This window comes from Cydia splendana, chromosome Z (genome assembly GCF_910591565.1).
Source record: "Cydia splendana chromosome Z, ilCydSple1.2, whole genome shotgun sequence".
Lineage (NCBI taxonomy): Eukaryota > Metazoa > Arthropoda > Insecta > Lepidoptera > Tortricidae > Cydia > Cydia splendana.
Window position 1 is genome coordinate 19,155,061 of NC_085987.1, and position 24,396 is coordinate 19,179,456.

At 38.3% G+C, this 24,396-nt stretch overlaps 1 protein-coding gene across 1 annotated transcript; it reads right to left on the reverse strand.

Annotated features, from left to right (window-relative positions):
• Positions 1 to 878: 878 nt before the first annotated feature.
• On the reverse strand, positions 879 to 23,633 carry LOC134805309 (protein takeout-like). The gene is made up of 6 exons (XM_063778626.1): positions 23,474 to 23,633; positions 12,026 to 12,144; positions 6,098 to 6,219; positions 5,721 to 5,854; positions 3,941 to 4,090; positions 879 to 2,083 (listed from the first exon to the last, which is right to left on the reverse strand). The coding sequence occupies exons 1-6, from the start codon at positions 23,535 to 23,537 to the stop codon at positions 1,932 to 1,934; spliced, it is 741 nt and encodes a 246-aa protein (XP_063634696.1). The 5' UTR covers positions 23,538 to 23,633; the 3' UTR covers positions 879 to 1,931.
• Positions 23,634 to 24,396: the final 763 nt, after the last annotated feature.

The window sequence follows — 24,396 nt, forward strand, 5'->3', positions numbered from 1 at the left end:
TCAACCTGGCATTTTGGTGCCCCTCCTGAACGTGGTGCCCTAAACACGTGCTTGTTTTGCTTATTGGTTACAAAGTCTTTATTAATTCAACCATTAAAGTCGACGAGTACAAAAAACTTTAAGCTAGTTCTCAATTTAACATTTTTTTTAAACATTATTTTTAATTTGACCTTACAATTACTCGTAAGTAGGTAAGACCGTTAAATATTTAAAATGATTATCTTATCAGAAAATTATCACCAATTACTCTAAGAAAACTACTACTCTAAGTAATCCGGCACTGTTAACAATGTATTTTTTATGTGAAACGTGAGTGAAATCTCTTTAAAAAATCCGTAGGGGTCGGATTAAAAACTGTAATTAAGTCTGACTCACGCTTGACTGTACATTTCTAATAGGTTTTCCTGTCATCTATAGGTATAGACCTATTTTATGTATTTTTTTCAAAATTTTAGACCTAGTAGTTTCGGAGATAAGGGGGGGGGAATGGTCATTTTTTGCCTATTTTCTTGAATAACTTCTAAACTGTTGATTCGAAAATTATAAAAAAAAATATTTGAAATCCTTACAATAAGCTCTTTCATTTGATATGTAACATGATATAGTTTGAAAAATTTTTTTTTTCATTTTTTCATTTACCCCCCAAAAGTGGCCCCCATGTTTAAAATTCATTTGTTTACGTTACATGTCCGTATTCGGGTCACAAACTTACATATGTGTACCAAATTTCAACTTGATTGGTCCAGTAGTTCCGGAGAAAATCGGCTGTGACAGACGGACAGACAGACAGACAGACAGACAGACAGACAGACAGACGCACGAGTGATCCTATAAGGGTTCCGTTTTTTCCTTTTGAGGTACGGAACCCTAAAAAATGAACTTAATTTGTTAATTTCTTCGTAACCGCTACACCGATTGTTATGATACTTTGTATATTGGTTCTAAATACCCTAATGCATATGTATATTTCGGCTTTGTCCAATGGCTAGGGACAGCCTGTATACAAGGGAGGTTGGTAAATCCCATTTAGTATCTATACTTGGTCAAGCAGATATTGTCAGTAGAAAAAGGCGGCAAATTTGAAAAATGTAGGCGAGACGGGGGTATCGTCCCATAGAAAATTTGAATTTCGGGCCTTTTTTACTGACAAGATTTGCTTGACCAGCTATACTTCTACGACACAGCCAAGAAAACTATTGAACTTTTTACTTTAGATAAGTAAATTAACACTGTTTGGATACAATCTTGATTAATGGTAGACATGAGTAAATTAGAAGTAGGTACCTAAGAATTAAAATTACCTACATTAAATTATATACATAATTTTAACATCTAATCGGCAGTGCCTACAGTCTGCACCGCATATTCATAGCTGTCTACAAAGAAACGGAGTGATTTCGGCGTCTACTTTTAACTAGTCTACTAACACCAACGTTCCCTCAGGAACGCGATACATTTAGTTCCTGGTGTTTAGTAACAATAAAAAATAATTCTGTGTAAGTAAACACTGGGGATAACAAAAGAACTCACTATTGCCTACTTCATTTACCGAACTATTAGGCGATTTTTTGAATTTGTTTTTAGGATACTATATATACCTAGATACCTTCAGAATCAAGCCCTACCAAAATATTTCGGGTCAGACTGTCATTGCTTACGTAGATATCTAAGTCCCTAGGTAGTAGGTACATAGTGGGAAGTGACACAATTCGAATTTGTTTACAACTTTGCTCTTTTGTGTACAAATAAATAGGTAACGTCAAAAGTAGTGAATATGTTTTATGTTATGAACTTTTACTTGGTGAAAAAACACTACCCATGACAAGATAATGTTAGTTTAAATAAATGGTAGCCTTACAATTAAAAACTAGTTTTCAACAAGTTATTAAAATGTTGCGAATAGTTAAGTTTGGAGTTACAAGTAAGTGCGGTCAGTCGAGGATCCACTCGTCGTAGGGGATGTGGTCGAGGATCCGCGCCAGGAAGCGCGCCATCTTGTCGGCCAGGTCGCGCTTCAGCTCCGGCTTCATCTCCTTCAGTAGCTCCTGCGCGTTTGTGTTGATGAACAGGTTCAGCGCCGCCTCTGTACATACCAAAACATTACATTACATTACAGGCCGTGACCTTCGGAGTGGTCATTAACAGGCGTTCCCCTCTGTCGAAAATAGGCGGCCAATGGTCAACGACATGTCAACCAAATGTATGGACTGACGTTTATCTGACATGGCTATGTTTACGTTACGTATACCTTTGATGTACCCCTCCCCCACAAAAAACGGCAGACTATTTTGTACCGAAAATTACAGACATGGCGTCTCCGTTGGTTATATCCTCTAAGGCCGTGACTCTGCAATGCAATGGCGGACGGTTAGAACGTGTGCGTGTCACGAATGCAGCAGTTATGCAGCAGTCCCTGGCCGGTAAGAAGTCAATTTTGACAGTTATGTATTGACTCTTATGTATATGACACTAATCTATCAGCAGGCTATCAGTTACACGGTAGCTTCGTAAATATAAGGGTGAATTCATACTTAGGTAGGATCTGTGCGGAAAGAGATTAGTCGTAGAATGTATGGGCTCCCCTACATTTCAAGACTCTTTTCTTTCCGCACAGACTCTATCAAACACCTTTCTAGCTCGGTGATAAGGTTCCATTTAGTATGGAAAAACAAGTGACAGCGCTTTCCACTTTAGGTAGAACTTCATGGATTAATATCGCATTTTGTAGAGTCGCGGAAAGAGAAGAGTCGTGGAATGTATGGGGCCCAATACATCCCACGACTCTTCTCTTTCCGAACAAACTCTATTAAATATTGTTTTATCGTGATAATTGATTAACTTATCTATGAACATTTATTCTCTCTTTTTTTCTTTCGATCGGTATAATTTTTGCAACATTTGACCACGCATGTTGGCGTAAGTATTGAATGTTTTTCTTCGAACAATTTACAGCACTGACGTTTCAATCCGACTGATAGTGTAGTAAATGAAGCAAGTTGTTGTATGGAGACCCATGCATTAATTTCTCAGTCGATGAAATTTAGCTTGGTTATTGTATAGTATGAGCCGAGACTAACATTATAAATATCCAAAAAAAAAAAACACTCCTTAACAAGTTAGGTAAAAACACAAATGTGATTATATATTGAACCGAGTAATTCCCCAGTCCAAAATTATTTAAAAAAATAAGTTATTTGTATCAGTATATGATACTAGAAAAAAATCTAAAAGTTTTGTCAAACATGAGAATATTTTTTTATGATACTTCCTTTTTTTGACGCTCATTTTCATCGGAAAATTGCTCTGTATTTTTTTTTCTTCTTATATGATCTTAGAATATAATTTGGCGCAGTGGGTAAAAAAATCCAAAAAAAATGCGTATCGAAATGTATGTATTATAGAACTATTAAAAACTGAGAGTGGAAAATTATTAGATTTTCATTTTGTAGGTATAAAACGGCAATAAAATGGCATTCCAGTGAAAAAATTAGACTGAGCAATTTTCCGGTCCAAGACACGCCAAAAAATTTTATTTTATTAATACTGGTATTTCTGCTGGGATATTTTTTTGATATTTCATATATTGTTGCAATACGTTACATGAATATGTCTGGTGAAGAAAGTTTGAACGGAGCATTTTTCCGTAAAAAGATATTAACGATTTAAGACTTTAGGTATTTACTTTAATTCTATTATTATTATTCTTTGGAAATTTATACAATACTTTTTATTTATTGATACTTTATCATACTGTAAAGTTTTTTCTGGCTGAGGAATTACTGCGGGGTCCACTACCTTTATTTACTACACTATGACGGCAGATTGCTGGATGAAGTCATAGAGATAACTGTCAATGTGTGTGTCTCGCATGGCATATTTATCGTCAAATATGCTATACCTATAAGTTACAGGAAATAAAAAAACAGGAAAGGCATCTTACGCAGTACTGCGTTCCCATTCTGCAGGTTCTCGACGCCCATCTGGATGTCTTTGACGGAGAAGTCGAGCTTGAGCTGCTGCAGCCGCAGGTAGGTGCGGCCGTCGCGCTCGTACGGCGCCCCGCGGAAGTACACCTTAGCCTTCACGCCGTCTGTAATAGGTATTATCGTCTAATTCCAAATTTAAACCTATAAATCTTTTTTATCACACTTATTTCATGCAAGTGTACTGAATCACAAAAGCTATGACTCCCTAGGGAATATTTCTTTTTTAATCTGATTTATAATCATTGTTTTAGGAAGGGTTCTTAACAACAAAAAATATATGGACGTTTAAAGATCGACATTTGTATGGAACTATTTAGCCATTTGTAAGGCGCTTTTGACATGTATAAGGCATTTTTTCGACATTGTATGGCAGTATCAACATGTATATGCCACTATTTATTATTTTTGTTGCATTTATAAGACCCTGACGACATTTGTATGGCACCTTCTCGACATCTGTATGACACTATGTCGACATTTGTATGCCACAATCGACATTTTTACGGTCAAAATAGCCGTATAAATGTCGCCATACAAATGTCGCGACATGTCTCCAATAATATATTTAGCGATATTACCTACACAATACAACCTATTCACTTATTTATTTTACTATACTTTTTAACACTATATTTGCAACTATTATTATAAAATAAACATTTTTATTTCAACTATGTACCAACGTATTAAGCGTCCATACAAATGTCATTGTAGTCGTACCAAAATATATCAAAAGAGATTCTTACTTGTTTTTAAATAAATTAAACTGTTTCCGCGTCCACACTTGATGTCAATCGATGCCCAACTAACCGCACTATTGCGTCGTAAATTTAATCTAACCGTTATTCAATAGACAAAGAAGATTATAGGGGCTATATTTAAGTCATAACTAAACAGGTGCCGCGCGGGACAGCGATAAAAAGGCTTCCCTTCACCCTTGTTTTATTAAATAACGCATTAATTTATCAATATGATTAAATCAATTCTCTACAAAATGCTCTTTATAAAAATACAAAGTTGTTTATAATAAGTTGCCTACATCCAAAGTTATGATTTTTTTTATTGCGCTATGCCGCCACTGGGACACGCGAAAAAGCGGTATATTTCGCCGTTTTTGGAACTTCAAATGCGATTTTGTCAGAATCAAATGATATTTTAGATACAGTTGTGCATGATTTTTAAAGTTTATAATAAGTTGAATGAAAATATATACATACTCAGTCTTTTAGTCCTATGGACCTCGAGATTTAGCCGTGGGACAGCAAAAAATGCCTATTTGAAAATTGACCCTTTCAATGCACGAGAAATATTAGCACGAGAGGTTAAACAACAACTGTGCTTCCTTGTAAAACAAATAACTATTAAAGTGCCAACCATATTATTACGATAAGGTATTCCTATGGAAAAGCGGCGTAGGTCCCCACGGGGGTAGTAATTCCTAGGCTCGGTACCAATGTTTAAAAGTGAGACGAGCGATAGCGCGCGCACTGATGTGCGACAAGTACGGTTACCATCAGTTTGTCACTGACGTAAACGCCGTCGAGAACGTAATTTACTTTCTATACATCCCGTTTGCACTAATATGCGAGTGCGAGCGAGATGTATAGAAAGTAAATTACGTTCTCGACGGCGTTTATGTCAGTGACAAACTGATGGTAACCGTACAGAACGGCATCATCTCGAACTGTCTGTATTGCAAACATAAAAAAGTACAACAGGCGATTCTGTACTGACCGTACTCGCCCCAGTAGTCGCCGCCGCCGGAGGCGCGCACCAGCAGCAGCACGCCCGAGGAGCGGTACCGCGCGCGCGCGCTGATGTGCGGCCCGAACAGCGTCAGCTGGAACTGGTGCGTCTCCAGGTCGGACCTGCATTTTCAAAAGTCTGTTGCATGACTATATTTATAGACGAAACTTTCTAACTATAGATGGTCAAGCAAATCTTGTCAGTAGAAAAAGGCGCGAAATTCAAATTTTCTATGAGCCGATATCCCTTCGCGCGTACATTTTTCAAATTTGCCGCCTTTTTCTACTGTTTAGATCTGCATGACCAACTTTATCTCTCCCGCTTTTTTTTAGAATGTTGTATGTACAGTAGATTAGATACAGCACCTGACATTAGTGATGGTCATGTTGGAGACTCCGGTGGCATGTATGTCTTTGAAGGTGGCTCGGTAGCCGTCGGGCCCGCCCCCCAGTGCTATCGATAACTCGTCGATCACTATCGGCTCGTCCTGAAAACGTTAAACGACCATTTTGAACCAAGTTAAACGGTACATAAATATTCTATTGGTTATGTTACACCTACTGAAATATGTATGTAAGTAATAATATTTGCTTAATACTACAGTGGTTCTTTAAGAGCCCAGAATTTCTCTAAATCTCCAAAGCAGGTAACTACGTACCTACCTACAAATTGGATAAATATTTAACATTGTTTGTTCTATAAACACGGGACATATTAATACGCAGACTGAACAGTAAGTAAATATTTGATAAGTAGGTACTCGTATATTTATGTACACTTGTCCACGTATTTGTTCCGTGTAGGAATATTTTGGTTATGATACAACATCCGGGTCGAGTTCCCGGAAGCGCGAAGAGCCATTTACATCAGGCAGAAAGTGCCTACATGGAAATAGATACATCATATTTTCAGAGAACACATCTTTGGAGGAAAAAGTAGGAGTTGGATCAAACAAAATCTGTCCAAGAATAGGTATTATATAAGTAAATGTGTTATTGGCTGGTCCCTTGACCCCCAAGAGCCCTTGAACCCAATTTTTACAGTACTGTATTCTAACCTCTATATTGTAACTCCTAGGAGAAAATCCAGATGAAAAAGGTTGAAAAACACTGTTGTGATGGACCCCAACTATGTCTCGCAGGATAGCTGGGCTGGCCAGCGGCCGATGATCAGGTCACCCTCAAGGAAATTCGCGAGCGAGTTAAACCCGCAGCAGGCATGATATGGCCGAACATTTATGTATTTATTTATTACTCAAATACACAGCATTACAGTAAAAACCGGACAAGAGCGAGTCGGACTCGCCCATCGAGGGTTCCGTACTTTTTAGTATTTGTTGTTATAGCGGCAACAGAAATACATAATCTGTGAAAATTTCAATTGTCTAGCTATCACGGTTCATGAGTTACAGCCTGGTGACAGACAGACAGACGGACAGACGGACAGTGGACTCTTAGTAATAGGGTAGGTATATACCGTTTTTTAGGGTTCCGTACCCAAAGGGTAAAACGGGACCCTATTACTAAGACTTCGCTGTCCGTCCGTCCGTCCGTCCGTCCGTCCGTCCGTCCGTCCGTCCGTCCGTCCGTCTGTCACCAGGCTGTATCTCACGAACCGTGATAGCTAGACAGTTGAAATTTTCACAGATGATGTATTTCTGTTGCCGCTATAACAACAAATACTAAAAACAGAATAAAATAAAGATTTAAATGGGGCTCCCATACAACAAACGTGATTTTTGACCAAAGTTAAGCAACGTCGGGAGTGGTCAGTACTTGGATGGGTGACCGTTATTTTTTTTGCTTTTTTTTCGTTTTTTTTTTTTGCATTATGGTACGGAACCCTTCGTGCGCGAGTCCGACTCGCACTTGCCCGGTTTTTATACCCTTTGTGTAGGCACTGTGAAACTATCCCATATAACCATTCCAGTCGCAGAATCACAAAGTGGTAACTAAATGTCAGATGTGTCGTAACAGAGTCCACACAATGTGTCTAGAATTGTTTCGAAACAAAGTGTCGTCGCCGTGTGTACACTTTTCCGTAACAAGGTGTCGACACATTTGTGTGCACTTTGCGTGCGGTTTGCGACTAAATCTGACAGCAAATTTGTGACAGCAAATGTCAATATAAAATACCTCTTGAAAACCAAGGTTTGTCAAACTACTATTAGTGTCTCGTGTGCTCGTAATTCTAGTAAGTCATCATGGGCAATGCAAATGATAATAATCGACCGAAACCATATAAACACCCAACACCCGTCAACCTTTTACAGAAAAGTTTTTAAAGAAATTCAATAAGCTACTTAGGTCAGGCAACGAATGCTCCAAAAGTTGTAGAGGGAACACAATTTTTGACTCCGTAACTCGGTTTGACAAGTTAGGAGGTGAACATATCAAAAGTCCCCGGTCGTAGCCCTTGAGCGGGGGGGAGAGAGGGGGCTTTGAAGGTCCCATTTTCCCGTTTTTCGATTATATCTCGGAAACTATGCATCTCAGCGACATGGCCACTTATACAAAATGAAAGTTAATTTAATTTGTTACAAGTTTATTCAGTAAATTTTTTCGATATGTTGAATAGTTTTTGAGATATCCGCTCTTGAAAGTTTATTTAGGGCTCTCATTTTTATCTTGATATATCTATATCAGGGAAGGTGCTAGGCCGTGTTTGGTATCGTTTTCGTATAAATCTGGGGTGCTGAATCCATGTAAGATATCACATTGACACCATTCCACAAAATAAAAATAAATCTTTTTAGGGTTCCGTACCTCAAAAGGAAAAAACGGAACCCTTATAGGATCACTCGTGCGTCTGTATGTATGTCCGTCTGAATACACAAAATAGTTCTTTACCTATAGATGACAGGAAAACCTATTAGAAATGTGCAGTCAAGCGCGAGTCGGACTTAATGTACGGAACCCTTAATACGCGAGTCCGACTCGCACTTGGCCGGTTTTTTTGAAACTCTTCTTGACGCTTAACCGCTGAACCGATTTCGTTGAAATTTGGTATAGAAATAGTTTGCGTCCCGGAACAGGACATAGGATAGATCTTATAACCAAAATCATCTTTTGAAGGTGTGAAAAGTGGCGTGGAAATTTGTACGGGAAATCAATAACCGCTGAACCGATTTATATGAAATTTGGGATGGTCTACATCTTTGATTTAGTTAAAAATGATGAAAAAACATGACTTCAAACCTAAACTTAAACAGTATTAACTTCAAGAAGTCAATTCTGAATTCCCCCCTACACCTCATTTCACACCTTTAAAGGATGATTTTTGAGATAACTTATTATATCCTGTCTCGGGACTCAAAATATATGTGTACCAAATTTAAATTAAAACTGTTCAGCAGTTTAAGCGTGAAGAGGAGTTTAAAAGAAAGTATTTTAATAAGTTTATATGATTTTACTTCGGAATGGTGTCAATGTGATACCTTAACTAAATTTGGTACTGCGAATTTATACGAAAACGATACCAAACATGGCCTCGTAGCTTTACTGTTGTAGAAGTCAAAATAAAATTGAGCCCTAAATTCTTATTACTTGGCCAAACTTGTGTAGAAGGAAAAGGTAAAATAAAAGTCTTCGGCAGGAATATAAGACACAAATATATTTTTTTTTGCGTTACTATTTCATTCATCAAATATAAACATACCTTGATTATACTATTCTAGTGAGATCCTCATAGATAAACAAAAACATTTACTTAAAAAATTACAAGGTCGAAATGTCACGGAACTTGTAAGAGTAATATGTGAAAAATAAAAACTTTTATGACAAAAAAAATCTGGACACAATTTAAGAATCACCCAATTGCGTCGAGGAATCATCTGTATTTTTGCTTGTTTCATTACCTCCTCGCTTCTTTTTTGTCCTTTGTATTCTGTAGCAATTTGTTAGATCTGAAAATAAAGATAACTTGCGTCGTCACGGATGTCGATTTATAGGTTTTAGGGAGTGCAGAATTCGAAAACGATGATCATTTTATAATCCAAGATGGCGGCTACGTATTTTGTCATAAAAGTGGAATCCAAAATAGTCATCATTTTCGAAATCTGCGCCCCCTAAAACCTATAAAACGATATCCATGACGACTTTTATAACATAGTGCATTGCCGCCATTTTAAAATTGAAAATGTTATCATTTTCGAAATCTGCGCCCCCTAAAACCTATAAAACGACATCCATGACGACTTTTATGACATAGTGCATGGCCGCCATCTTGGAATCCAAAATAGTCATCATTTTCGAAATCTGCGCCCCCTAAAACCTATAAAACGATATCCATGACGACTTTTATGACATAGTGCATTGCCGCCATTTTTAAATTGAAAATGTTATCATTTTCGAAATCTGCGCCCCCCAAAACCTATAAAACGACACCCATGACGACTTTTATGACATAGTGCATGGCCGCCATTTTGGATTCCAAAATGGTCATCATTTTCGAAAGCGGGGCCCCCTAAAACCTATAAAACGACATACATGACGACTTTTATGACATAGTGCATGGCCGCCATCTTGGAATCCAAAATGGTCATCATTTTCAAAATCTGCGCCCCCTAAAACCTATAAAACGACACCCATGACGACTTTTATGACATAGTGCATGGCCGCCATTTTGGAATCCAAAATGGTTATCATTTTCTAAATCTGCGCCCCCCAAAACCTATAAAACGACACCCATGACGACTTTTATGACATAGTGCATGGCCGCCATTTTGGTTTTCAAAATGGTCATCATTTTCTAAATCGGGGCCCCCTAAAACCTATAAAACGACATCCATGACGACTTTTATGACACAGTGCATGGCCGCCATTTCGGATTCCAAAATGGTCATTATTTTCGAAATCGGCACTCCCTAAAACCCCCACACCCATCACACACCCATCTCACCCCACCACACCCACCCATCCCACCCACCCATCTCGACTTTTATGACAAAGTGTTTTGCTACCATCTGCATGCAAGACATTTCTATTATTTTTACGTACAAAAATGGCCCCCTGTCAACTTTCAATCGAGATTTAATCGATAGTTTATTCGATTAATATTCAGATTAATTCAATTTCAATCTATGTTAGGTCGACTAAACTAATCGCGATTAAAATTTGAGAATTAACTTTTTTTATTCCATTAATTAGTCGAATAAACAGTTAATCGATTAATGCCCATCTCTGACCACGGCATTTTTACACTTTGAGAATATCTGAAAACAAATCAACACAAGGAGCCATTTTGCAAATCCAGTAACATACCAGTGACTTTGTTATTACTTTTGACAGCGCGTGTCATGTGTCAACACAGAGTCGACACAAAGTCGAAACATTGCAACTACTTTGTGACTGCAATATTTCTCAGCCTTAAACCATATTTATACATCATAATTAACAAGTTTCGTAGTATGTAAAGCGTTATTTCTGTTATTTAAGTATAGTATACGCATCGAAGTACTAAAAATGCTTCAAATAATATAGTTATGAACACAGGCACTGAGAAGTAAACAATTTCATTTCCGGCTAAACTAAAACAATGTGGTGGCGCGTTGATTATATTACACTTAGTTTATCAAATCACTCGAGCAGTTTAATTCCCCATAATAATTTAAGTCCTATTGTAATATAAATGCAAACAATATATAATTACGTCTTGTAATCCGTTTTAGAGATGGCGTATTAATGTCACTTATTTTTATTTAAGTATTTTTCCATCTGACAGTTTCCATTTGACAGGAACAAAATGAACGAATGAACGAATGATTTTGGCATAAAGTAGTCGCAAACCCGAAACAATGTGTGCACACGGCGACCACACTTTATGTCACTTTGTGTCATGTGTCGACCCTTCCCCATTTCTGGTAACTGTGTCGACACGGCGACGACTCTGCGACTGGAATTGTGACCGAAACAGACGGTGTCGACACAAGATGTGTCAACACCGCGTCGTAACGGCGACTGGAAATGGTTGTATGGGTACAAAATAAAAGAGAATGCAAGGAACAAAAAAAAAAACAAAAGTGCAAAGCAATACATCATCTGTGAAAATTTCAACTGTTGACAGACAGACGGACGGACGGACAGACGGACAGCGGAGTCTTAGTAATAGGGTCCCGTGTTTACCCTTTGGGTACGGAACCCTAAAAACTACAAACAAAACCAAAGACAAATAAAACATTATATTTGGGCGAGGACATAACAGCGTGGCTCCTTTGCGTCGCCTGACCGTGTACCTAGGATTCGGCAGATTGCCCCAGAACCGAAACCGAAAACATGTCGGAGAAACAGGCTCACCTCTTCGATGCCCAGCTCCGGCGCGCCGCCCTTCAGGTGCTCCGCGAGCGAGTTGAACGCGCGTAGTAGGCAGGCGTCCACGGCGGGATCGCGCCGCGAGCAGCGCCCACCGAACATGTCTGATACAACAAAAACAAAATTATGTTATTCTCCTCCTATATAGGATTTTTGATTTCTATGACGTAGCAGATAAACCATATGGGGTATGGGGCTCCGAGTGCAGGGTAGCGGTTGGTAGCGGGTAGCCCAACTAGCCCAGTAGTAAAATGATTACTCGAGCAGCGAGCTCTTAATATAAACAATCAGACGATGTCAGCGTGCGGTAAGGAAAAGGGCGTAGTTATCACATGGATAAACAGTTTATTGAACGCGTCAGAATTTTATAACCACGGATCACATTGACTGTATTATAGTTATGCATGTTGGACAGCTGACTCAGTGAACGTGTAATGTGGCTTTCGCATGCGGTGGCGAGTGCGCGGCATCAGTATGCAAGAGGGTCCTCCGCGGCATAACGGTAGAGGCAGTGCGCCGTGCCGGCCGCAGCCGCGGCGCTTTCGCGGCTTCGACCACGGCGCACAATGCTTGCACCCGTCACGTGCCAGCGATAACCTTTCATGATTAACCCGCCTCGAGGATAGCCTTTGTCTCTTGTGTTTAGGACTGTGATTTACTCATCTTTCCATATTCATAATATGTTAATTATTTATGAGTCTTTGACTCCTTTATCCTTCTTGAATTATAATGCACAGTTATATCCCCAATGATAGTTATTATAGGTATCCTGGTGATTAAGGTGAATAATCGTCATTGTGTACCAGATACCGTCCAGTGCTTTTCGTCCCATAGATATAATATAATATACTTAAAGATTACGTCTAAGCGAGCTGTCACTGTAACCACTTATGTTTAGTGTACGATTAACAATGTAACTCCACCTTGCTGTAGCCATGTCGATAAAGTCATATCGATAAACTATCGACATTTCTTGCAATTTTAATTTTACAGGTTTAACGATACCTAAAATGAACAAAAACGCTTTTATTCTTTATTGTGGTTATCAGATCACAATTTTATCGTCACGCCCCAGCAGGGAACGAAGGGAAAGTTCAGATATTTAATTAAAATACATAAATACCTACTAAAATATGTGTTCCTCAATAATTGAATTATTTTATTATATTCTAATATATTCATTATCCATTAGCATTTCAATTATGTTTATGTTTAACGAAGATATTGAAGCTTCAATTAATATTAGCTATTTCGTTCCGCTGTGTAGCGTTTATCGATTATAACATGATTAAAATCGCCTTTTCACATCCCTAAAATAGCACACATACACGTTTTTACGCACACATATACAGCCGGGATGTACCAAAAAAGGCAACACTTTGATTTGAAGTTCATCTTGTCAACAGTATGGTTGTCCTTTTTTGACAAATGGCATTTTTAAAAGAGCGAGGAGAGAGAAGTGATACTAGCTGCTGCGCCGTCAAAGTGAACAGACAACGTTGGGGCCTTGTTCCGTCCACTTGACGGAGTTGCCACAACTTTGGACTTATTGCGATCCTTAAATCAGTCTTTATTTATTTTTAAGGCAATTCATCTGCCGAATACGTAAATTTTTATGCATCATTTGAATCATTTCATTTCACGCTTAATTTCAATTAGGTACATACATTTGTACCCCTCACGTTTATGTACAATGCATTTTTGGGTGCAAGGTGCAGTGCAATATGCAGATGATGTCATTTCATTACCTTATGGATATAGATGGACTGCGCCACTGTCTCCCGGCAGTTTTAGCCTAACAACTAATAATATTACTTTGGTAGTGGTTACCGACTCTGAACTATATTCCGACTAGGGAAGAGGACTATATAAGTAGCCTTGTAGTTGGTTGGTATTTAAGTTGGTAGTTGGTTGGTATTTAAATACGGAAATTATTGAGTAGTGCTCTAATTTGGAATTTGGTTTCGTTTAATGCTCGTAACTACGGAACGTATTTTACATTTATTTTAAATATACTATTTTACATGTTCGAGTGATGTTACGAGGCGTGCTGCGCGCTTGGGGCGGGCTCGCCGTCCGCAAGCAACTGTTCGCATAGGTAGTCATATTATTATGAGAGGCCTATAGAAAGGTATAGATGGTCAAGCAAATCTTGTCAGTAGAAAAAGGCGCGAATTTCAAATTTTCTATGAGTTGATATCCCTTCGCGCCTACATTTTTCAAATTTGCCGCCTTTTTCTACTGACAAGATCTGCTTGACCAACTATATATTATTAAATCCTATTTTGAATTTTTACCCGATTTCAATTTCATAGAAGGAGGAGGTTCTGTATTCGGTTGTGGCTATTTTTTTTTGAAGTGTAAACTTCTTTAGCGGCGCTGAGCAGTTTTTGAGGTGGGGAAAAAAATGATAAACTCGAGACAGCGTAAGGCGTAACGCGTAAGGCGTCTCTCCTCTCTTTCTACCGCACGGCGAAAATGTATGCCTGAGCCTGCTGTTTCATGTAGGCGGCGCAGGGCGTTTGCGTGACTTTATGTTATGTGTGACGGACAATGTTATTCACCAAAGAACTTTAGTCATAACGTATCATAATCAGGTCAGTTATTTAAAACTGGACTTTTATATTAAGCAATAAAGCTCAATGTTCTAATCTTGTACGGGCTGAAATACGAGGATCTCGCAGTTACATTCTAACTTTATATCACTCCAATATAATTCAATAAAGCTACATCTTGATGAAATCGCTAATAAAAGTGAACTCTAGTACTGGTGAATAAAACTCAAAATATCATGACCAAATATATTTAGATGCGAGGTCTGCAAGGTAACTTTTACAATATCTATTCGAATTTTAAACAATTAACGCTACAAATTTAAGTTCACTGGCCAGCAATTTCGGAACTAAAGTTTTTCAATAGAAAGGAGGATGGGTCAATTATACATACTGCTGCAGACATTTTGGACTAGTTATTGAGTTTTCACTTCTGTCGGCACTCCCGGAGTGCAACCCGTTGTTTTTTGAAGTGAAAACTTCTTTAGCGGCGCTGAGCACTTTTTGAGGTGGGGAAAAAATGATAAACTCGAGACAGCGTAACGCGTAACGCGTAAGGCGTCTCTCCTCTCTTTCTACCGCACGGCGAAAATGTATGCCTGAGCCTGCTGTTTCGTGTAGGCGGCGCAGGGCGCTTGCGTGACTTTATGTTATGTGTGACGGACGATGTTATTCACCAAAGAACTTTAGTCATAACGTATCATAATCAGGTCAATTATTTAAAACTGGACTTTTATATTAAGCAATAAAGCTCAATATTCTAATCTTGTACGGGCTGAAATACGAGGATCTCACAGTTACATTCTAACTTTATATCACTCCAATATAATTCAATAAAGCTACATCTTGATGAAATCGCTAATAAAAGTGTACTCCAGTACGGGTTAATAAAACTCAAAATATCATGACCAAATATATTTAATTGCGAGGTCTGCAAGGTAACTTTACAATTTCTATTCGAATTTTATAGTAGTTTATGTGACTGCTACATAATGAGAGGCATTAAAATACGAGTGTGGGTTTAAGAAACGAACGTTAGTGAGTTTCTTAATAGGATCACACGAGTGTTTTAATGCCTAATTATGTACAGTTACATACACTACTTTATCTAAACACATACTTAAAATAAAACTAACTAAAAGATAAACTGTACGTCAATTGGCGGTGAATGAAAACTTTTGTACGCATGTCACACATCCGTAGTTTTTTTAAATTCCTAGACAAAAGAATGAAGTCTCTATTCTCATGTCACTCGTGATCAAATATCGTGCGGTTTATATTTAAAAAACATACTAAATTGACGTTTCGTATCGATAACTGTTTTAATATCTATGGATACTAGAATAGAGACCTACTTGAGTTTTGACTGCTGTTCCAAATTTAAACTCATAACCTACAAAAATCTATAACGTTATGTACATTAAAGTACAAATTTTCCTACTACCACAGATAAGAAAATTCTCATAGTAAAATTGGTTGTAATAAAGCTTGTCATTTCCTACGGTTTCTGAACGCATTATAGAGCACTAATGACATGTGTGTAGATAAAACAATTAACGCTACAAATTTAAGCTCACTGGCCAGCAATTTCGGAACTAAAGTTTTACAATAGAAAAGAGGATGGGTCAATTATACATAGTGCTGCAGACATTTTGGACTAGTCATTGAGTTTTCACTTCTGTCGGCACTCCCGGAGTTCAACCCGTTGTTTTTTTTTTATGTACGTTCACCAATTACTCCGGCATCCGTAGTCCGATTTGAGTAATTCTTTTTATTTTGACAAATTTCCATAGGATATTAAGTACTAAAGAACTTTACAGAAAAACATCGGATGCGATGTGGATTTAAGTGTTATTTTTCGGATATTAAATTATTTTTCTGCTGTAACTACTAGGTTTGATTGATAGTAGTGTCCGACCGAAACATGTTTATTTGCCGACACCGAAACCGAATGTTCGGCTTTGGCTCTAGTTTCGGCCGAAACCGAATCCGAAACTTTTGTAGACTTGTTAAAATCGTTGAAAAAATGTCATAAAACCGCTTTTACACACATATTATGGGGCTGTCAACACCCAATGTCCTTGAAATTGATGTTACTTAAGCAGTTTTTTAAGAAAATTACTAGAGTTAGACCAAGATAACTGCAACGATTTTGATAACACACGCAGTGCAAGTGTTATTTTAAACGTCAACACTTCTAGAAATTATGACGTATAAATAACATTTGCACTAGTAGCACTGCGTATGCTATCAAAATCATTGCAGAATTTTCTTGGTCTAACTCTATTCATTCACCAGTCAAGCTAACATGTAGATACAGGGTCAACTAAAAAACCAACCAAAAACGCGAGCGCAGCGAGCGCGAAATTTTTTGTTAACAATATCGCAAGACCGGGTACCGATCTTCATCTGGACCTAAAAGTCCGAAGTGCCCCAGTGAGGCGAACTTTCATGCGAAGTCAAAGCCGTGCTTCAGGCTTCAGGATAAGTAGTTGAGCACAGACTCCAACCAATGTCCATTGTATTAAAAAGCGAGACCGCAGGCCGAGCTTGGCGCAGCGAGGCCAAAGGCTAAGCTGCAGTAGAGGACATGTGGAACACAAACCAATGGTAAATTGAGGTAAAAAGTGAGGCTACTGTCGAGCATTAGTATGAAAAACTGTACTGGGGACACTTTTAAGGGTTTTTTTTCTTCGTTTTAATCAATAGTCAGCTGTTCAGCCTCGCAAAATATTAACTATTGAGAAACTCAACTTTGCGGCACTAGTTGAGCGTAGCCTTTAGCCTCGCTTAAAATTTGCCATTAGAGGTAGATAGGAAAATGACTGAATAAGTGAGTGAATAAGAGCGAAAAAGACATCGTTCGACTCGGGCCGAGCTGATACTCGGCCAACGGCTACGTGCGACAGTGCTATCTCATTCACTCCGATACAATTTAGACAGTGTGCGCGTTATAGGTATTGTCAGCCTCTTATATAAGACCAGCGTCGACAGTCCAGTGGCGCCCTAATTTGTGGAATTGTGTTTTATAATAAACCAATTAATTTCTGTACCTATAAATAAATAATAATAAATAAATAAATATTATAGGACATTTTTAGGGTTCCGTACCTCAAAAGGAAAAAACGGAACCCTTATAGGATCACTCGTGCGTCTGTCTGTCTGTCTGTCTGTCTGTCTGTCTGTCTGTCCGTCTGTCACAGCCGATTTTCTCCGGAACTACTGGACCAATCAAGTTGAAATTTGGTACACATATGTAAGTTTGTGACCCGAATACGGACATGTAACGTAAACAAATGAATTTTAAACATGGGGGCCACTTTTGGGGGGTAAATGAAAAAATGAAAAAAAAAATTTTTCAAACTATATCATGTTACATATCAAATGAAAGAGCTTATTGTAAGGATTTCAAATATTTTTTTTTATAATTTTCGAATCAACAGTTTAGAAGTTATTCAAGAAAATAGGCAAAAAATGACCATTCCCCCCCCCTTATCTCCGAAACTACTAGGTCTAAAATTTTGAAAAAAATACATAAAATAGGTCTATACCTATAGATGACAGGAAAACCTATTAGAAATGTACAGTCAAGCGTGAGTCAGACTTAATTACAGTTTTTAATCCGACCCCTACGGATTTTTTAAAGAGATTTCACTCACGTTTCACATAAAAAATACATTGTTAACAGTGCCGGATTACTTAGAGTAGTAGTTTTCTTAGAGTAATTGGTGATAATTTTCTGATAAGATAATCATTTTAAATATTTAACGGTCTTACCTACTTACGAGTAATTGTAAGGTCAAATTAAAAATAATGTTTAAAAAAAATGTTAAATTGAGAACTAGCTTAAAGTTTTTTGTACTCGTCGACTTTAATGGTTGAATTAATAAAGACTTTGTAACCAATAAGCAAAACAAGCACGTGTTTAGGGCACCACGTTCAGGAGGGGCACCAAAATGCCAGGTTGAAAAAGGTGAACAAATTTTAAAATTAGGGACAGACACATCGTTTTTACCACACGATTTTTTTTAGCTGTCCAAAAGCTAATTTGCAAAAATAATGGCGCGTAATTCTTTGGGAAATAATCGGTAGCAGTAGAAGAGTCGTGATTACATGCATAGATTCGATTTCAACCCACTCTTTTGCGGTTCGGCGTTAGGTCTTATGCGAGGCCTTCTGCCTTAATTACACTTGGGCGTGGATCCAAATCCAAGCTTTCCTCTTTCGCAGCTAGGCCTACTGCCTTTCTCACACTTCGCCAATTCAATTCCAAGCTCTGCTTTCTTGCATATTTTATGCATGAAAACAACCTCGAATATCGAAGCCTAAGAAATATCGAGCCCTATGCGAAGCTAGGCTGATAGAAAACTGTCCCATCCCTTCTCTGTATGAAATCCTGGATTCGCGCCTGGTTGGGACTAAAAGTAAAATTGCGTTTGTATATCGAAAAATTTTCGCGCTCGCTTCGCTCGCGTTTTCAATAACATTATAAGGTATGATAAAGGTGACATTCGGGTGGCGACTGCAGCAACATTACTCTGTTGCAACGTTACTGCTGCAGTACTGTCAACTTCCGTGATAAAATGATGTGACTGATTTCCATACTAAAAGTAAAAATTTACAACTGTCTATGATATTGCGTTTTTATATCGAAAAATTTCCGCGCCCGCTTCGCTCGCGTTTCTATTACTTTCTAAGCTATGATATAGGTGACATTCGGGTGGCGACTGCAACAGCATTAGGTACTCTGTTGCAACATTACTGCTGCGGCACTGTCAATCGTCGTGATAAAATGATGTGACTGATTTCCATTCTCAGCTGTAACGAGGCAATGAACTTCTCTCAATTTACCAAAAAATCAATGTAATCTTGATGACCCGAGGGAGAGGGGGCACCTAGAAATCCTTAGGGCATCAACATATCTTAATCCGGCACTGATTGTTAAAAAATGGGTAATATACGGAACCCTTGGAACGCGAGTCCGACTCGCACTTGGCCGGTTTTTTTATTTTACACAAATTGACTAAGCCCCACGGTAAGCTCAAGTAGGCTCATGTTGTGGGTACTCAGACAACGATATATACAATATATAAATGCTTAAATACATAGAAAACAACCATGACTCAGGAACAAATATCTGTATCATCATACAAATAAATTGCCCTTACCAGGATTCGAACCCGGGACCAGCGGCTTCATAGGCAGGGTCACTACCCACTAGGCCAGACCGGTCGTCATCAATGAATCAGTATATGTGGGTATTAAATATTGTTGTTCTATTTATTCTCCAACTTTTGGTCTTTGTCCGAAGTACCATTTCGTAAGTTTCAGCCCGGCCGAAAGGTTCCGCCGTTTTTTGGCCGAAACCGAAACTACAGCCGAAACATGATTTTTTGGCCGAAACTGGCCGAAACCGAACCTTCGGTCGGACACAAATTGATAGTAACTGGTAAACCAGTTCAATTTATAGGTATTCACTTTTAAGAAGAAATTCCTATAAGTTGTACCAGGTAAAGTGTAGGTTTTAACAGACTAGTAGTGACGGTCAAGATATCAGATAGACAGAAATAGGTATTACTACTTATATTAATAGGTTTGCGGATGCTGTAGCTCCGGAGAGTTCTCGTCAGCTTATATTGCGCGTTGTATTTATTACCTAAGCAAGGCTTAATTTTAAAATGGACGTGATAAAGAGTGATGTGATGAAAGGAACTGGTTTATGATGGGAGCGCATCATGCCCGCAACGCGCGTCGAGAGCGATGACCCTCGCCGCAGCCGGCCCGGCCCGCCAGTTCCTTCGGCACCCGCAAAAACACTTTACTGTTCGACAATACAGTTAATTCTTTGCACACGCTAGACGCGAGGCTTGGGTGTAAACTGGAACAGGTGAAAAATCTGGATGCGCTTGCGTTGTTCTACCAACTCCCTACGTCGTATGACAGGAATGCATTTCCTTCCATGTTCAGGGCTACCCGCCGCACTATCTACCCGCGATTATCTAAACCCTTTTGAACTCTAATTAATTAGTCGGTGTCATAAATCATGAAAGAGATCCTTCACGGATAATCGTATCTTTACTGAACTGGAATAGATTACTTACATGTGAATTGCACTTGCAAAATGTGTGTATTTTTGTAAAATACTTGACTATCATTTCATTTTGCTAGGTAGACAAATCTAGTATTAATGTCATATCTACCTATTTGCTGTTTACTTTATCATTATTTAGTTTCCAAGAACAGCGTGATTTCGGTGACTATTATGTACTTAATAGTAGGTAGGTAGAGCAGGTACGTACTTATAATGTGTTAACACGGAGCTCATCTGATGAATCTGCTGGGAACGTGGCCAAAGGAACGTCTCGATATAAAACCACATCGAGTTTAGTCATAACAAAATCATAACAATTTTATTAATATTATTTTAATAAATATAGAAGACAATAAATATAGGAGTAAATTAAGTATCTAAAAATTAAATATGAAAGTATCTATTTACTTACTTATTGCTAAAAAAGAGTTTGCCGGAACTTCGGTAGTAACTTGTACGTAGGTACTTAAATTGAGCATGTTCCCATTTATGAGATTAGTAGGCCGAGCAGAACTCAGGTTCCTTCTTATTTATACCTACAACCGGGAAAACGCTAATGAGAAGGATGAGGAATTACGTATACATAATAGATACCCATTGTACTTATACATATAAGAACTAAATTGCTGTAGGTATCTACTCATCCAAAATTTGAAAATTAGGTGGGGACAAAATAAGTTACTTGGCACAATAAGACGATGGTCTAGTCGACGACGGTGGAGTGGCCTGGAGACCGCGCGGTGACCGGCGCGGCGGCGGCGCCTGTGCCTGGCTGCGCAAATGTGCTTGGGCATCGCCATTTCCCATGTTACTCAACTTCGTGTCCACTTTTCACATGCGCGAAATGCGTTTTCTACATTTTCCACTCTTCCGCGTTCAATTTATGTAATACCTACAACAATTTCAGAGTGTCTTGCTTTCAAGTGTGATTGCTAAGATAGGTATGTACAATCTAACCGTCTATCTCTGTGTTGTAGTCGCTTTGTCATTATTATGTTATTTATGTTAAGTTCCGCGTGTAGAAAGGTATGCGAATGACCTAATGTATGTATTTAGTTGAGATAATCAGAGTATAATTAATACCAAGAATACCGTCTGTTTTTATATTTCTAAAGTTGTAGGCTGCGTCAAATAGTTAGACACATGACATAGGCGACATAAGCATGTACCTACCTACGGTTAGGAACCCTATGTAGCAATGAAGTCTGTAAGATTGAAAATACATATACATATGCACAACTTGATATCGACATTCGTGGCCCACTTAGATGCATAGTGCCATCGGAGTAGGTAAGTAAACATGTTCAATGCGATGCCATAACGGGGCCAAAATGGAAGAAAGTGGTAAGATTTAATTCAGTATTGGAAGTGAAAGGTATCCGTCGGGTTTTCGCGGTACACTTTTGAGCTAAATTTATTCTTGTTTGATTCTTCAATGACTTATTTAGCTTAAAGTTAGAGCCGAATGTGTTTAGGTACCATCTGATTAGTCTATGTTAAAATTGAAATCGTACCTTTAGTCATTCAAAAATATATATATTAATATGACATCAAATTTATACCGCGTCAACTACCTTTGATGTCTCATGTTTACTTCGACAGAGTTCTGTCTAATCCTATAAAACTAGGTATTTTAAAAGCATAATTTATTACGAGTTCAGATTTGTAATGTTTACTGCTAGTGTTTTACACGCGATGATGGAATGAGCATTTAAGGAAGCATAGTTTGTTTAATTCTCATGGTTTGAAACCCTCGCAACGCTACGCTCAAAATTATACTTTTTTACCACTCGCTTTGCTCATGAGTCGTATGTCAATTTTGAACCTTTCGCATGCTCAGGTCTCAAAATAAGCACGAGGAGCAAACAATAACTTGCTTGCAAATACCTGAATCACGTAATCAAGCTTAAAATATATTACCCAAAAATGTTTCTCTGTCATCAGGTCTCTTTGGCTCTCGGGCAAGTAACACAACCCGCGGATAACCGCCCTGATTGAAGACAATACGGAATAGAACACGACCATCGACACGTATATCATGTAAGTAGTTTCGAGTGCAAAACATCCCAGAACTAACTAATAATGTTAATTTCTTTTTAACCGCCTTCCAAATCTCAAAGAAGGAGGTTATCAATTCGGTTGTATGTTTTTTCAATGACAATTATCCAATGAAACAGATTAACATGAATATTGCTGGAAGATCTCTATTAGTTGGCACAGTCGTAAGTCGCAGTCTTATCTTCATAAGGTGGCTGCTGGTATCTAGAGAACAATGACCTCGTGGTATGAATTAAATACCAAGCGCTGGCTCAGGTGCGGCCGGTAAATAGGGCGGCTCCGTCAGGGTAGATCTCGCGAGTGCAGGATAAATTTACTTAACTGTACAATGCAGGTGTAATTATTACCTATGATGAAATATCACGATCAAATTTATTCCGTGATTTTTTCATCGAGTTGAATAGAAGGCGATGTGTTTATCGAAACTTAGTGACAATGATATTTGTTTGGAAATTAATTGCACTTATCATCTGTTTAGCTTAATAGCTAAAAGTAAGATCGTTAAAAATTGGCAGCCGGTAAGTGTAGTCCTAGGTTTGATACACATGTTTTCGTAAATAATTTATTTAAGGAGATATCAGGCTGATGTTAGCGTTTATTTACCATAAAAAAATATATGGGTATCGGGATAGGTGTAATAAAAGTAACAATGTGCTGCAGTGCACCATACATAGAGAAAAAAGAAAGTCAATGTTTTCCTTTAAGTACTTATTAAATACGTTTAGTACTTACTCGTGTTACAAGTTCCTGATGCGAGCACAGCAGCAAAAATAAGAATATTTTGTAGCTTGTCCATCGTCTTGAAGTATATTTGAGGTTACGCGTACGAGGTGCCCATTAACTCAAGAGAGGAGCGCGTGCGCCGCGATCTGCAGCAGCTGGAGCAATGCCGGCGGCTCCGGCGCCGGCGCGCCACCACCACTCCCTGCCCAATGATACAAACCCCGGTGATGGAATTTTCATTCTTCCTTACTACTACTGTTTATCAAGTAAGAAACGAGAATCGCATAATAAATGTAGGTCCTATTAATATTCTAAGTACCTAATACAATGCATTCTAGGTGAGTTTTCTAAATGGATCAGTTGCTAATGGATCCCGTTGTGCCGCTACATGAAAATAAATTTTCACCACACCAGCTGGTAAAGCCTCTCTTGATTGTTCAAAAACTGATGAGAAAGTTGCAGTTTATTCACACGTGGGGCAAAGTAATCATATTCATGCAAATTTTGTATTGTTTCCTTATGTTAGCTGGTTGACTTCTAAATGATATTTAATTTCGTGCATTTGGATTTGATTATGGGTTGATTTTGTTTCATATTTTACACTTGATATTTTCTTCGGGTTGGTGTGGTGAAACATTTTGTTATTCACTCGGGGCCAAAATTTGTTTAACCCTCACAATGCTCAAGATTCCACTTTTCGCACCACTCGCTACGCTCGTGGTTCAATTATGAAGTCTTTCGCTTGCTCGGGTATCAAGCACGAACGGTTAAACAACTTCGCCCCCTTGTAACACAAATAACTATAGATGGACTATAGATGGATGGATGTTAAGGATTGATTTTTGATGCCTCATCCAGGACGTATTTAGAGATCTTACATATATACCTGTCTTGTGTCCGTAGAAAGATACGCGAAATGCAAAATATGTATA